This window comes from Rutilus rutilus (assembly GCF_951802725.1).
Source record: "Rutilus rutilus genome assembly, chromosome: 8".
Lineage (NCBI taxonomy): Eukaryota > Metazoa > Chordata > Actinopteri > Cypriniformes > Leuciscidae > Rutilus > Rutilus rutilus.
Window position 1 is genome coordinate 34,660,082 of NC_140222.1, and position 15,446 is coordinate 34,675,527.

At 37.5% G+C, this 15,446-nt stretch overlaps 1 protein-coding gene and 1 long non-coding RNA gene across 3 annotated transcripts in view; one reads left to right on the plus strand and one right to left on the minus strand.

Annotated features, from left to right (window-relative positions):
- Window positions 1-15,446, plus strand: part of LOC311295324 — a 99,746-nt gene that overhangs the window by 4,258 nt on the left and 80,042 nt on the right. The window lies entirely within an intron of this gene.
- On the minus strand, window positions 11,613-15,199 carry LOC311295315 (E3 SUMO-protein ligase ZBED1-like). Its single transcript, XM_084416627.1, has 2 exons — window positions 12,765-15,199; window positions 11,613-12,466 (listed from the first exon to the last, which is right to left on the minus strand). The coding sequence occupies exons 1-2, from the start codon at window positions 14,355-14,357 to the stop codon at window positions 11,975-11,977; spliced, it is 2,085 nt and encodes a 694-aa protein (XP_084272753.1). The 5' UTR covers window positions 14,358-15,199; the 3' UTR covers window positions 11,613-11,974.

A 15,446-nucleotide genomic window follows, 5' to 3' on the forward strand; every position in this document is an offset into this window, starting at 1 on the left:
GGTTTTGGAAAAACACTGCACTCGGTTAACAGTAAAACCTCCACTCTAGACAAAGGTGAGAGTCTTTAGCTGTGCCCAAGCCAGTGGAACATGTTTATGGTTTTGGTTTAGCACTTCAGTTCAGTTCAGTTAAAAACACCACTGCATAGTGTTACTTTTTTTACTTAACAAATTGCAATATATATATATATATATATATATATATATATATATATATTACTGTACTTTATACAAACCTATATTAATAGACATTTTGTTATACATAATAATACTATGGGTTATGCCAGGCCATTTCCAATAAACCAGTTTCTTCTTTTTTTTTTTTTTAATTATTGATTTACAATGAATCTGGAAATGGTGCTTAATGCATGTCTGTGTTCACTTCATAAAGTCATAAACACCAATCAAAATGAACATCAATATGGAAATTATTTAATATGACATTGAAATTTCATTAACTTGTCTTTGTTATTAAAGTCAAATGCTGTTTACATGAAGTATAGGAAAAGGCCTACCATTCGTAGAGGGACTGCAGTGATACCAGCTAAGCAACTTTTTTTATAGATTATTAAAGTGACATTCTCAAACACACAAAAAGATACACAAAAAATATATATTTATTCAAAATGAAGCAGCTTTATAATAAAGGTAGATTATAAATGAAAGGCTGGACTGTGTTCTGAGAATAAAGGTGTTTTCCTAAATGTTTCCTAAAGTTTTCACATGGGATTTAAATATTATTTTATATTAATTATATATTATTTATATATTGTGAAATTAATTGTAAAGTTCATGTAGATCTAAGAATGGAAAGTGTTAAAGGCAGTCATATCAATATAATTTTGAGCACGAGTCAAAAATAAGTACATTTAAAGTGTTAGTTCACCCAAAAATGGAAATTCTGTCATCATTTATTCACCCTCAAGTTTTTCCAAACCAGTATGAGTTTCTTTCTTCTGCTGAACACAAAAGAAGATATTTTGTTTATGTCGGTAACCAAACAGTTGACGGTAGACATTGACTTCTATAGTAGGAAAAAAATAGCAATACTATGAAAGTCAATGGCTACCATCAACTGTCTGGTTACCGACATTTTTCAAAATGTTCAGCTGAAGAAAGAAACTCATACAGGTTTGGAATAACTTGAGAGAGAGAGACTGAAATGATCACAAAAATTGTAATTTTTGGGTGAACTATCCCTTTAAAGTAATAGAGTGAGAAAATCGAGAAAATATTTCTGCCATTCATTTGCGAGCACATTTCTTCTTATTATTTGAATACCTAAATATACTCAGATGTTTTCTCAATATAAAATGCATTTAAAAAAAAAAACAACAACAGGCGGACTGGACTCTTCATTCTCATTTTGTTTCACAAAAAAAAAAAAAAAAAAAGAAGAGAAGATAAAAAGAGAAGAAAAAAAACCCTGAGTGCTGAGTTCAACAAAAGTAGGTTGACAAGCCACAAAATTTCACAAGAGAAGACTATCATCTTATGGTCATATAACTGATTCTGTTTTTCTTTTTTTATAAAGATTATTTTATACAGGCATTAATTGAAACATCTTGACAAAATAAACAGTCCCCTTTATTAAATAAATTGTTCAATAAATGTACTTCTTGGTCCAAAAGCATGGAAACCAAGCAGGCTTTATAAAAATAATGAATAATGTGCACACATTCTATACCGAGATCAAAGTATGCTAGAAAAAGAAAGAAATATCCACTTCAACAACTACCACCAACTTTTTACCAGATACAGATTAAGACAAAAGTTGGTTAAACTTTATTTTAAATGGAGGGGACATAGTTACATTGTACTTACTAAAATAAGTACTGAGTAATATTAAGTAACTGTGAACTTAGTATAGCGCTACCGTTAGGGTTAGTTGTTATTACTTGTAGTTATGCATAATCTATTGTTATTACTATAGTAAATACACATAGTAATGTTTAACTACATCACCTTAAAATAAAGCGTTACCCAAAAGTCTTCCAACTGACAAAGAGAAATAGACCAACTAGTATACAAAAGTTCCTAAACACTCGTTTCATCTGCAACAGGGGTTTTCAAGCATTTTGATTCCAATCTACACATTATTAGTTTTATTGGATGTACATACAAGGAAAAATATAAAACTATAGCTGTCAATTTAATAAAATAATTGTGATCATTCTCATGACTTCCAAGCAGTCTTTAGAAAGCAGAATGAAATATTAATAATAATATTAAATTTAGTTTATTTTTTATTTTTTCAGTAATTTACTTCTGAACTTTTCCTCCAACCCAAGTTTCAAAACCCCTGATCTAAAATTATTTTTAGAAGCTTCAGAGTGAACAAAGTGTACAGGATAGGTATAAGATCAGTCATGCTCGTGTGTTCATGACTTCGGCAGGTTTAGAGCTGCATATGTGCTGTTGATTTGGCTGGAGCGAATATTTCTACGCAGCTTGGAAAAATCCATTGTGGCGTACTGAAAGAGAAATATCAGCAATTCCAGCTACAGTTGACCAAAATGACATAAATCCTTAATAATTTAAGTTCATTCTTACTTGTAAGTCGTGCTCTGCAATGACTTGCGTCTGCTGTAGATCAGTGTTGAGTTGTGATTGTTCTGCAGACCTTCTGTTTCCAACAACAAAAACCTTTACCAGTCCTAAAAATGGAACAGTGAATTCAGGTTACATTATTCTTTCTTAATATTAATAATGAAATAGTCAAAAGCCTAAATAAATAATATTTACATATTTAATTAACTTCAGCTGCCTATGGAGAAAAGCATGATATAAACATGGCTGAAAATCTCTCACCGACCAGCACAATGATCAGAAGCCCGTTCATAAGACCAGATATGATGGTAATAATGTGCCATTGTGTCTGATTCTGATCAATAAACTCCACCACTGTATGATTGTGACACTCAATTGTGTGATTGTAACACTCAGTTAGTTGAGTTGATTCTGTAAAGAAAGTGAAAAACTAAAGATTTAAAGCACTGAGAATTATGATAATAAATTGTTATTTATTAATATAATTATGTTTTTTTCATATCTAAAAATGTATAATGGCAAGTATGTATGTAAGAAGTGATCATCAGTATGTTTTGATCACTGAAAAAGTAAATGAACTCACCGGTGAAGTGCAGTCTGGTGCTGTTGCTGAGTTTTGGAGGCATGCCTGTTTTCATACAGTAATAAACTCCTAATTCATCAGCAGTCACATTATTAATAACCAGACGGTGTTTAAATATCACAGAATATTTCTTACTGAATGCATTATTTAAGTAAAAAGGAGATTTTGGTGTTGGGAATGATCGTAGAATCACTGTTGGAGGATCTGGTGTTTTCAGTAAAATCCAATAAACCTCATTTTCATCAAGATCACAGTTTATGGTCACATTTGATCCCAAATCAGTGAGTTGATCTGAGACTGCAGCTCGACAACAGATTAACACATCTATAAGATAAAAAAATTAATAAATAAAAGTAAGATTACCCACATTAAACCCTGACGCATAATTTTTTTTTTTTTACATTTTAATAAGTTTACAAAGCCTGTGTATATATAGCCATATCATATAATAAACTCACAGAGCTGAAGCTGAATGATCTTCATGTTGTTCTTGATTAAAACACCTCAATATGATTCTGCTTCTCTCCACACAACATTTAAAATGAATCTACTGCAGCTCTGAAGAGACAGGAAGACAAAAAACCTTCCCACATCAAGCAGAGGAAGTCAAAGTCAAACTCACTCTGACCACACTTTTTTCAACATCTAATGCCCTTATTGTCATCACCACTTTATTAATAAACTTAAAGGGATATGGCCAAAATGAAAGTTCTGTCATCATTTACTCACCCTAAAGTTGTTCTAAATCTGTATAAATGTCTTAGTGTTGTAATCAAACAATCGATGGGCCCCATTTACTTCCATAGTAGGGAAATAAAAACTATCAACTGTTTGGTTACTGACATCCTTCACAATATCACAATAATGCAGAAGAAAGAAACTCACACAGGTTTGGAACTATAATTGAGGGTGAGTAAATAATGACACAATTTTCATTGGGTGAACTATACCTTTAAGCATGTTTTTATATTTGATCACATTACAGTTTTTCTCAGTTGCTTTGGTAAATTTCTCAGAACACAATTGAAATTCTCAAAATTATTGTCCAACCTCCAAGTCAGGTCAAGTCATCTTCATTTATATAGCGCTTTTAACAATGTAGATTGTCAGGGTTGCCAACTTTGGGACTTTGGCTGGAGTGAGACTCTGTAAAACATCAGTGTGTGTGCGTAACCCTAACCCTAATTTGAAAAACATCAGTCCTTGTTTACTTATATAATAATAATAATAATAATATTTTATTTAAAGGCGCCTTTCTGAACACCCAAGGACACCTTACAGCAAACAACCAGTAAACTAATAAAAATATAAAAATGCATAATTACATCCATCACACAAAGAAAAGAATGCTGCAATTCACCCGTAAGCCTGAGTAAAAAGATACGTTTTTAGACGGGATTTAAAAATTTGAAAACTGTCACAATTCCGTATGTTGGGGGGGAAGCGAATTCCACAACCGAGGCGCCACAAAACTAAAAGTTCTCGCTCCCATTGTAGTTAAGCGAATACGTGGCGACACAAGAGAAATAGAGTGAGACGATCTCAGAGAACGAGAAGGAGTGTAAATGTTTAAAAGATCAGTGAGATACGGAGGAGCCAAATTATGTAAAGCCTTAAATGTGAGAAGCAGAATTTTAAAATCAATACGGTACTTAACTGGAAGCGCCAATGTAATTGTTGAAGAATTGGAGTGATGTGCTCGCGTAATATAGCCTAAACCCTGATTTATGAAAAAAAAAAAGTTTTCAAAAATTTACAAATAATTTATTGATTGCACTATAAAAAAAATAAAGATAGAGGTGTTTAAATAACAAACATGTAAAACAACAACATCAAAATAATAAAAAAAAAATCTCAAAACAAAAGGGACGTTACGAAACTGCTCCGAGACACGAGGGTTAAGATCCAAACGCAGCTTTATTGTGGGTAATCCAGAGGCGTAATCCAGTGTACAGGCAAAAGGTCAAAACACAGGTAGGCAGTCCAAACAAACCAACAAAGAAACAAACAAACAAAACAGGCAGGGACCAGAGGCAAGAGAGTAATCCAGGGAACAGGGCAAGATATCCAAAACCGAGAGACCAGAAAACCAGGAGAATGCTCAGAAATGCAGTGTAACACTTAAACAAGACTTCGCGGTGAGTGAATGAATGAACATGGTATAAATAGACTGAGACTAACAGGATAATGAGACACAGGTGAATGCAATCAGTGAATGAGGTACAGGTGAATGTGATCAGTGATAAGTGATGATGAGTCCGGGCAGTGAGTTATGGGAAATGTAGTTTGTGAGTGATAATAGTCTTATGTGGAGTGCCCTCTGGTGGCTCTCAAGGGCACTCCAGCTGGTGACCGTTACAGGACACATAATAGTTACTCCACCTCCCCAGAAAACCACAACACACAAGTTTCACACATTAGGCCTGTTGTAGCCTATGCCACAGTGGCAGTGTTGGCCTGCTTCACTCCCTCTGCAGGAGGCTCGTATCTGAAGCAGGGTTCGATCCGTTCATGAACGTTCATTGCGTCTGTCACGTGACAAATGAACGAAAGACTCGGAAAGTAATTATTTATGTTCCCTGTAAATTATTTTTGACTGCATTATAATGATTTCTTAATTCAGAATATGATAATTTACATTTACATTTAGTCATTTAGCAGACGCTTTTATCCAAAGCGACTTACAAATCAGGACTAAATTAAGCGAGTCATCATGAAGAGGCAAAAGACAACAACAACGCAAGAAGTGTTCAGAATACGAAGTTCATGCATTATTCAGAGTAGCATAAGCATGATAAGTGGGATTTTAAGGGAAAGGTATTTTTTTTTATTTTTTTTATGAGTTTAGGTGCTCATGGAAGAGATGGGTTTTCAGCTGTTTTTTGAATGTTGTCAGGGATTCTGCATTCCGGATGAGGGTGGGGAGAGTGTTCCACCAGCATGGAACTGTGAATGAGAATGATCTGGAAAGTGATTTTGTGGCTTTCTGTGATGGAACCACGAGACGTCGCTCGTTGATTGATCGTAGGCGTCTGGTGGGGATGTAGGCTAGGGCTGTGCCATATCATACCGTCCACGATAATACCGGTATAAATTTTTACATGATAAAAAAGCATCATATCGCGATATCACTGATATAGCAAGGCAATGACATATGGCACATTACGTTCCCTAGCACGCACAAAAACAACAGCTGTCTGAGCGCGAGAGCAGCAAGTCAGCCTCCAATGACGATCAAATCAATAATTTAAAAACTTTCTCCAAGACGCAATTTTACCAACCGGGTGAGTGTTCAGCGGCGCCGCGTCTTCTCTCTCTCGCTCTCAAAATGGGCTGCACAAGTCAAGCGTCGATACAACACTCGTGTTTAGCAGTCAGGACATGACGGTTACTTGCATCGTAACTAAAGCTGACCATTTTTACTTCTTTTTAAGTCTTATCAGTTTAAACATTTGCGATTTTAAACTATTCAGTACTCTCGCGCGCTCTGTTTACTCTGCGTGCATACATACAGTAAAGCCGTCTCACAAACAGCTCGCGAGTAACAAAAGTTATTTTTCGCGGATTATATCGCTTTAACGGGGGGGAAAACACGCAAAATTGTATCAAAATGCCGGTCATGGTTAGTATATTCATGAACAGTCGGTTATGTCTGAAATAAGCATAAAACGCGTGTGACAGTGTGACAGTCAGTATCATGAAAACAGTAATGGATCCGGGCACTAGCTCTAAAAGTGACAGCAGCCATATGTCTGTCATTAATGTTGTAAGTTAGTCAAAACAACAAAAGATAGCTTTCATTGTAAGGAATCAGAATTAATATCCTATGTATTTAATTTAGTCAGGACTCAGGACTATCAGTGTTATTTTACATTTGATTACCTTATTCAGTTTCTGTAGCATTTCTGAATACTAATGTTAGACCTACCCAAAAACTTTTCTCTTTATTTGTATCTTTATTATTTTATTTATTTTTTTTGCTACTTTTTTCAATTTAATTCAAAGATTGAAATCAAGCTTCCTTGTGTTGTGTAAAATCTTAAAAACAAAATTACCCAATTGTAAAAACACGAGTGAGCAAACATTTAGGTGAGATAAATGTAATAAAAAAAAATTTGTCAACTTTTTTTTTCTATATCGTCATAAATATCATTATCGCAAATATTCTTGAAATATCGTGATATCATTTTGAGGCTATATCGCCCACCCCTAATGCAGGGTCGGCGCCAGGACATATGGAACGAGGGGGCCTCGTTGTGTCACTGGGGGGGCATACCTCTCCCACCCTCAATAATAATAATACACCCACTTTTAATTAAAACAACAACAACCTCTATAAATCCATGATTGCTTGAATGATCAAGCACGTTAGGTGTTTTAGACGAATACAGATTATGAATAAAGAGTAGAAGTTGACTGAAAAAAAAAAATACTTAACGAGCTGCTAGTGACGTAATTTATTTAATCGCCTGTCGCAAGTGAAAATGCAAAGTTGCAAAGCTGATTTTATTCTAGTAAAACTAAATTAATTTACAAAAAGAAAAAATATATAGGCTATATATATATTTTTTTTTTTAAATAGGCCTATATATATCGTCGCTGTCGGGCGGAATCCTCGTATCTCTCAGGAAATTAAAAAAACGGCATATTTTTTTAGTTATTAAACATTGTATCGTTAAAGTTGGTGTTATACCTTATATTGCTATCCTATACTGTTGTGTACCAACATTAACACAACATTTCCCCAAAATCATGTTTAATCGATATGAGTGATGCATGCAATACCAAAATACTAGGCTGTCTAAAATAGGCGGAAATTAATCTGCATGCAAACAAAGTCAGCGGTCGCGTTGAGCCTTTTGACAAGAGAAAAGGCTTCAGTAGTTAACCAAAGCTAACGACTGGTTACATACATCTTCCTAAACTCCATTTTAAAGGTTTAAGAGCTATAAGTGAAGCAGAACAAAAAACGATGAGCTGACTAACGTTAGGCTGTCTAATAGGCGGAAATTAGACCAGTAGACCTACCTTTTTTCTCCCATAAATAAAAACCTTGCTACTTGGGGTATTTTACATGCACAGTGCCAACTTCGAGTCAGTAAAATAATAAAAACAATAATTTAATGCTGGTATCCAAAACATTTAATTCAATTCAAGTATTATTAGATACATTTTAAAACTTCAATGCACACGTATAATAAGCCTAGTATTAATAAGCCTAGTAATAAGAAGACATTTAAAATACATCAATAACTGATATCATAGTTTAACACAGATAAAATCAGAGTTAAGGCTTGCTTTACGTGTTGCTCGACGAGGACTTCTTAATCGTTGTGACTTTTCAATCCTGAGGAGACAAAATGCCGCGAGCCTCCCGCCCGCCGCGTAGTGAGGAAGAGGTGGAGTTATGAGGATTCTCAGACAGTTAAGTGTCCAATGGAGTTAAGAGATTTGCTCTCAAGCTATTTTCAACACTTTAGATTGGTTAATAATTTGTAAAAATAACAGTACCACGTGGGGACTGACCAATAGCATCAATTTGTGAAAAAATATGAAATTGACCAAATTTGGACATACAAGGTTTCCACCCGACAGGCGACAGCGACAATGTAGTTAATTATATGTCAGGAATAAGAGGGCACAGTGGAACCGTCACCATGCCTGTTGCTGAGTCTCAACGGATGAAATCGCGCTCCGAGGCATGGTGGTGTGCTGACCAGAGGTGAGGGGGCACAGTAACCTAGGTGGCCGGGCCAGGCCCCCTGGGGCCCCCTCGTGGCGCCGACCCTGCCCTAATGTAGGCTCGTAGGAGTGAGTGAAGGTAGGAGGGAGCTGAGCGTGTGATAGATCTGTAAGCAAGCGTCAATGCCTTGAACTTGATGCGAGCAGCGAGAGGTAGCCAGTGCAGAGAGATTAACAGAGGGGTGACGTGGGCCCTCTTGGGCTCGTTGAAGACAAGACGAGCTGCAGCATTCTGGATCATCTGAAGAGGTTTGGTAGCACATGCTGGAAGTCCGGCCAGAAGAGCATTGCAGTAGTCAAGCCTAGAAATGACCAGGGCCTGGACGAGGAGTTGTGTTGCGTGCTCAGTTAGGAAAGGCCTGATCTTCCTGATGTTGTGCAGCGCAAACCTGCATGATCGAGCTGTCTTTGAAATGTGATCTGTGAAGGTCAGCTGGTCATCAAACGTTACTCCCAGATTTCTGACCGACCTTGATGGGGTGATTGATGATGAATCAAGCTGGATGGTGAAGTCGTGCTGTAGAGACGGATTGGCAGGGAGGACGAGCAGCTCAGTCTTTGCCAGGTTGAGCTGCAGGTGATGTTCCTTCATCCATGTGGAGATGTCTGCCAGACAGCTCGAGACCCGTGCAGCTACTGTGGGATCATCTGGTCGAAATGAGAGGAAGAGTTGTGTGTCATCAGCATAGCAGTGGTAGGAAAAACCGTGTGCCTGTATGATGTGTCCCAGTGATGTAGTGTAGATGGAGAAGAGGAGGGGACCAAGAACTGAACCCTGGGGAACCCCTGTGGTCAGTTGATGTGCTCTGGATACCTCGCCTCTCCATGCGACTTTGAAGGACCTACCTGTGAGATAGGATTCAAACCAGTCGAGTGAAGTTCCTGTGATGCCCAGTGATGAGAGGCTGGAGTAGGCTGGAGATAATGACTGCGTAGGTGGATGTGTCCGGGGAATTTGGCTGTTAAAAGCATAACATTTAAAGCCCCTTAAATGAACGAAATGACTCGAAAAAAGATTCGTTCATTTTAACGAGATCGAACAAACGAGTGAGTAAAATGATCCGAACTTCCCATCACTCACAGGGTGCCATCAACTGACAGTCTGTTCCTGGTGTCAGTCTTGTTTAGGCCAATAACTGAAAAGGTTCGCTCAGCATCATAGCTCAGCATCCGCATTTGACTGTGGCAGACTCAACACAATCTGGGCAACCTTTGATCATTTTTTTTTTATCATCACACAAAAAGAGGGAAAAAGTTTTTGCACTTTAAAAAAAGCATAAATGTTTTTTTCACAATTTTCACATTTCCTGCATTTACATAGGCTACCTTTAGGGACTATGGTGATACAAAATCCAGGAAATAATTAAGTTGATTATAATGATAAATTCTGCCAAAAAGAATATAGTAGGCTACTAAACTATGTATAAGAAAAATATGTCTTACTTTCTTTATTGTTTAATAGGGGCCAATTGCCAAGACTTGAGAGAATCATTTTATAAAGTCAAAAATGTTCACCATTAATGTTTTGTGTGCAAATAAAATTTAAATAATGTGAGACTCAATTTCCACTGTAATATAGAAACAACATAAAGACAGTATATTTTAAACAATTGTTTAATGCCATTTTTTTATGAATGAAGGCCAGTATCACTGTAGCTACTGAGGTCTCCATGAAAATGATTTTTTACTTTTGAAAATTATAACAACTTTTAATATAAGTGAACTTAAAACTTTCCTCACATAAACCCAAAAATAAATGTAATATTTACATGTGCCCTTCCTGCCTAACAGGTATGAAATATACAGAAATTGAATTAGGTTATTAAACAGTCCGCACTGCATAAATTATGAATTAAATTAAATGAATCCTTATTAAAGCTGCAAGCGTTCTTTAGTCAAGAGCAGTTAGTGATTTTCTCTGTTCCCTTTGTTCTTTGGTTACCTTTACTGACTACAGAATTAGTGGCTGCTGTCACTTTAAAATCTGCCGCTGCTGACAGGCTCTCACGCATCTCATTTTCTCATTTACTCTTGTTCATTTAAGACTTTATGTAACTAATTTAAGACTGCTTATTGTTATGAGGATACTCGACAAAACTGACATTTTGGCATGTGTTATTGTTCGTTCAAGCGCGAAAGAGAACTGCCCAGCAAAACTGGGCCGCTCTCTGTGCGCTCGATACTGGCGCGAGTCTTTCTGTGCGTTGTGCGTTGTGTGTGTGAGTCTGTGCGTCAGGACATTCACAGACAGCACGATACCTGCTCATTATAACTTTCAGTGAGGTATTTTTTAGGGGTGTGCATTGGCACTGCCCTCACGATTCGATTCGATTACGATTCACCAGGTAACGATTCGATTCAATTCGATTCTACGATGCATTGCGATGCATCAAAATTCTACTGCACACAAGGCAAATTTTTCATCAGTCATGAGGCAATACAAGCAGATATTAAACAACAGATTTTATTGGCTGCTATGTGTCTCCTGTATCTTTGACATAAAAGTTACTAAATTAAATTAAATGTAATTAAATAAAATTAAATAAAATGTAATTAAATCAAATTAAATGGTACAGGGTATTGGATATGGCATTTTCAAACCTGAAAAAGAAAACAATCAAAATCACTGCTTTCAGTGCTTTTTTTTTTTTTTTTTTTTTACACAGTAAAATAGTAAATATTAAAATATTGTGCAAATATTAAAATAATAAGTAACACTATTTTAATAACCACCACCCAGGAATAAAAATATTCAGTGCAACAACACACAGTAACCACTTATTACTGTGAAACTTTTTTCAAGTAGTAAAGTAAAGTGCAAACTATTCTCAACAAAACAGCAGCTTAGCAGCTTTAAGACAATGGCAATTATATGCCTGCCCTGATCCTACCATCACATCAGCTGCATACAACAAAATATCAAGATGTGAAATACAGTAATGTAAACCAAAAATAAAGTGTGTAGGCTTAGCCTACTACCAAATTTGTGCAAACAAACAACTTCTTCCGTCTGAGTTCAACATCACCATCATCAACAATCCGTTTCAGAATGAGGAAATGTATAGTTTAACCTAAGCCTACATCATAACTTCTCACTGTTTAGCATTTGGGAATTTCAAGGTTCTTGTGCAAAAACACAAGCTGATCGACATGGTCCGGTTTGAGAGCGCTTCTTTTTGCAGTGATAACATCTCCTGCAGTGGAGAAGACTCTCTCTGCTGACACACTTGTCCCGGGGATGCACAAGTATCTCTTTGCTAACCTAGAGAGGAGAGGAAATGTGCCCTTATGGCGATGCCACCAGTCCAAGGGATCCTCAGAGAGAGGCACAGCTGGGGATCTACAGTACAAGTCCATTTCCTCCTCAGCACTGGCATCGGCGGTCTTACTTTGTACTGCAGGTTCACTGGTGTCATTGATGAAAGCAGGTCCCAGCAAACTTAAAAGCAGCGATGAGGCCCTTCTTTTGGGAGTGGAGGGGCCTGCTGAGTCTGACACATTGTCATCCACGGACAGCAACTCTTCCTTGGTTCCTGAACTTCCTGTTCTGCCAGGCGCTTCATCTGCTTCTGTTCTCTGTCTTCTCTCATACTGTTTGAAAAAATAAATAAATAAGAGCAAAAAACAGCCAGTTAGCATCACTTTCTCAGCCAATGCTGCAGCTCATATGACAATATTTATTTATTTACACATAACTATTTTTCTCAGTCTAACATTTTACTGACTATGTAGCTGCTTAATAATTAACATTACATTGTTATTATAATTACATTTTGTAATAATTGACAATTATTAAATTATGAATTTACAATTATTAAATAAATTATGAATTTACAATTATTAAATTATTAATTAAATTTAAATTATTTTACAAGTAAAAATGAATTACCTCCTCCAGGGATGCAGCTTCTGAAGTCACTCCTGCGGAGACATCCAATCTCTCCTCCTCTGTCAGGAAAGGTAACCCCTTAAAGCGAGGATCCAGGGCAGAGGATGTATGAAGGATCTTTTTCTCTGCCTCACTATTGTACCTTTTAAGGAGATCTGTTTTGATGGCATTCTTCACATCACGGATCAGTGGTTGGTCTCCAATAGTGTCGGACATGCTCTGGAGGAGTTGGGCATATACTGGTGCAATTAGGCTGACTGTAGGACTGCTCTCCTCTGACATAAACACAGTGGCATCCTTCACTGGTTTTAATGTCTTCACTACTTCCTCCACATTAGCCAGATCGGCTCTGCTGAGAGTGACGATGTCACTTTCATCTACATTTAGGGCAGGCGACAGCAGGGTGGCATGCACTGCAGCTTGCAGTTGCAAAAACCTCTCCATCATATCATGAGCACTATTCCACCTTGTGGCGACATCTGTTATCAGTTTAAGTGGACTTGTCAGTTTAAGAACAACTCTCTGGTTTTCTTCAAACAGGTGCTTTGCCTTTGTGCTGCGGTGGAAGTATGCTGAGATACGTCGGACTCTGCCCAGAAGCCTGGAGACCGCCGGTAGCTTAAGCGCCCGCTGCGCAGCGAGGTTCAACGTATGCGCAAAGCATTTTACATGAGGGAACTTCCCAATTTCAGCAGCACTAATCATATTAGCGGCGTTGTCCGTCACCAGCACAACACTTTTATCTGTTAGCTGCCATTCCTCCACAACATCCAAGAGTAGCCTTGCCATATGAGCACCAGTGTGGCTCTCATAAACTGCTCTCGTCTGCAGCACATGTGATACAATCTTCCAATCCTTGCTAATATAATGTGCTGTTATGGTTACATAGGACTCTGTTGCGACTGAAGTCCAGGCATCACTTGTAATGGCTACACGTCTGGCTTTACACATTGATTCCATTACCTTTGCTTTGGTTTCTTTGTACAATGCGGGAAGCGCGGAATCAGTGAAGGTAGCTCTTGTCGGTAGCTTATACCGGGGCTCAATTGTTTTAAGCATGTGGCGAAACCCCGCATTTTCTACCACAGAATAGGGTCGTAGATCCTTCGCTATGAAACATGCCACCGATCGTGTGATCCTCTTTGCTCTCTCGGAGTTGTGTGGCAATGTTGACACTAGCGACTCGTCAATTCTTGGCTGGGATGTGTCGACTTTTTGTGGTGTTGTTGTTGAAGCTAACTCAGGATGCCAACGATCAACATGGTTTGTGAAGTTAGTTGTATTGCCTACGTGCTTAATTTTAGTGTGGCAGATTTTACACACCGCGTAAGACTTGTCTAGTTTCCCATTCACTTCATAAAATCTGAAATGTGCCCAGATGTCTGCTTTCCAGGCTTTGGGCGCGTTTTTAATAACCCGTCTATCGCGGTCATCTCCCTCCGCCTCAGCCATCTTGCTTGTTGTTGTTGTTATTCCCCCCGGAACCGGAAGTATTTGAAACTTCACAACTTTATTGTCCGCTAGAAAATAAACAGTGACATAATCGATTATGGCACTTTGCCGCATCGATGCTGAATCGCTCATGCCCCGCATCGCGATGCATCGCCGAATCGATTATTGTTGACACCCCTAGTATTTTTAGTGTGTGCAAGCGACGCGGCTGCTCGCATTGACGCAGGCATACTCCGTGTCCTGCTCGGTCCTGCTCCTCTTTGGCGATGACGGCGTGCGGTTAAACAAAATCATAAACTAATTTGAAAGTGGGGGGGGGAGACGAATGGGATTTCGAAAAGCGCCTAGGCCTGTCACGATAACAAATTTTGCTGGACGATAAATTGTCCAAGAAATTATCGCGATAAACGATAATATTGTCGTTCTGAGACCATTTTCATTTAATATAATTATAATGGCATAATAATGCAGGTACACCTTTTCAACGATCTATAAACTTTTATTTCTAAAGAATATTAAACATTGAAAACGGAAAACATTTTAAATATCAAAAAAAATTAACAAAACAACCAAAAACAATAAAAGCAATGGACTCAGTGTCTGTTAACAAAATAAATGTCTGTTAATAAATAAAATGGATGTAAACAAAATTGCACTTCAAAAAAATATTAAACATTAGGCTTTAGACATTAGGCATAAATAGTGATACATTCCATAACAGGCAAAACTGACAGTTAGGACCTTTGTAAACAAATAAAAAAAAAGCCTCAACAAGCCATATCGCACAATTTTGCACTGTTACTCCTGTTACTTTGTCAAGTGATTGTGTACTGTCGGGAAGACGGAGACGCACTTTATTGCGTGTATGCTACGCACAGAAAATACTTGGTTAGGATTAGGGGTGAGGAGTGCGTGCGTATTACACGCCATAAAGAGCGTATCATATGCACGCAAAAACTATTTTTGGCGTATAAATGGCACGAGAAATAACATTCGTGGTATAGCAGTGTTTCCCCTAGGTTTACTGGTTTGGGGGGGGGGGGGGGGGGGGTTGGTTGGTTTGGGGAAAATTGACACAGACGCTATCTATCTATCTCTATCTATCTATCTATCTGTCACATAAATTGGTTGTCTGGGAGGGTAATGGTTTGTAAAAGTTAAAAAATGTTAACATAAGATATCTCTTTAAAAAAATAAATAAACATATTTAAATCTTTTTAAAATTGACTT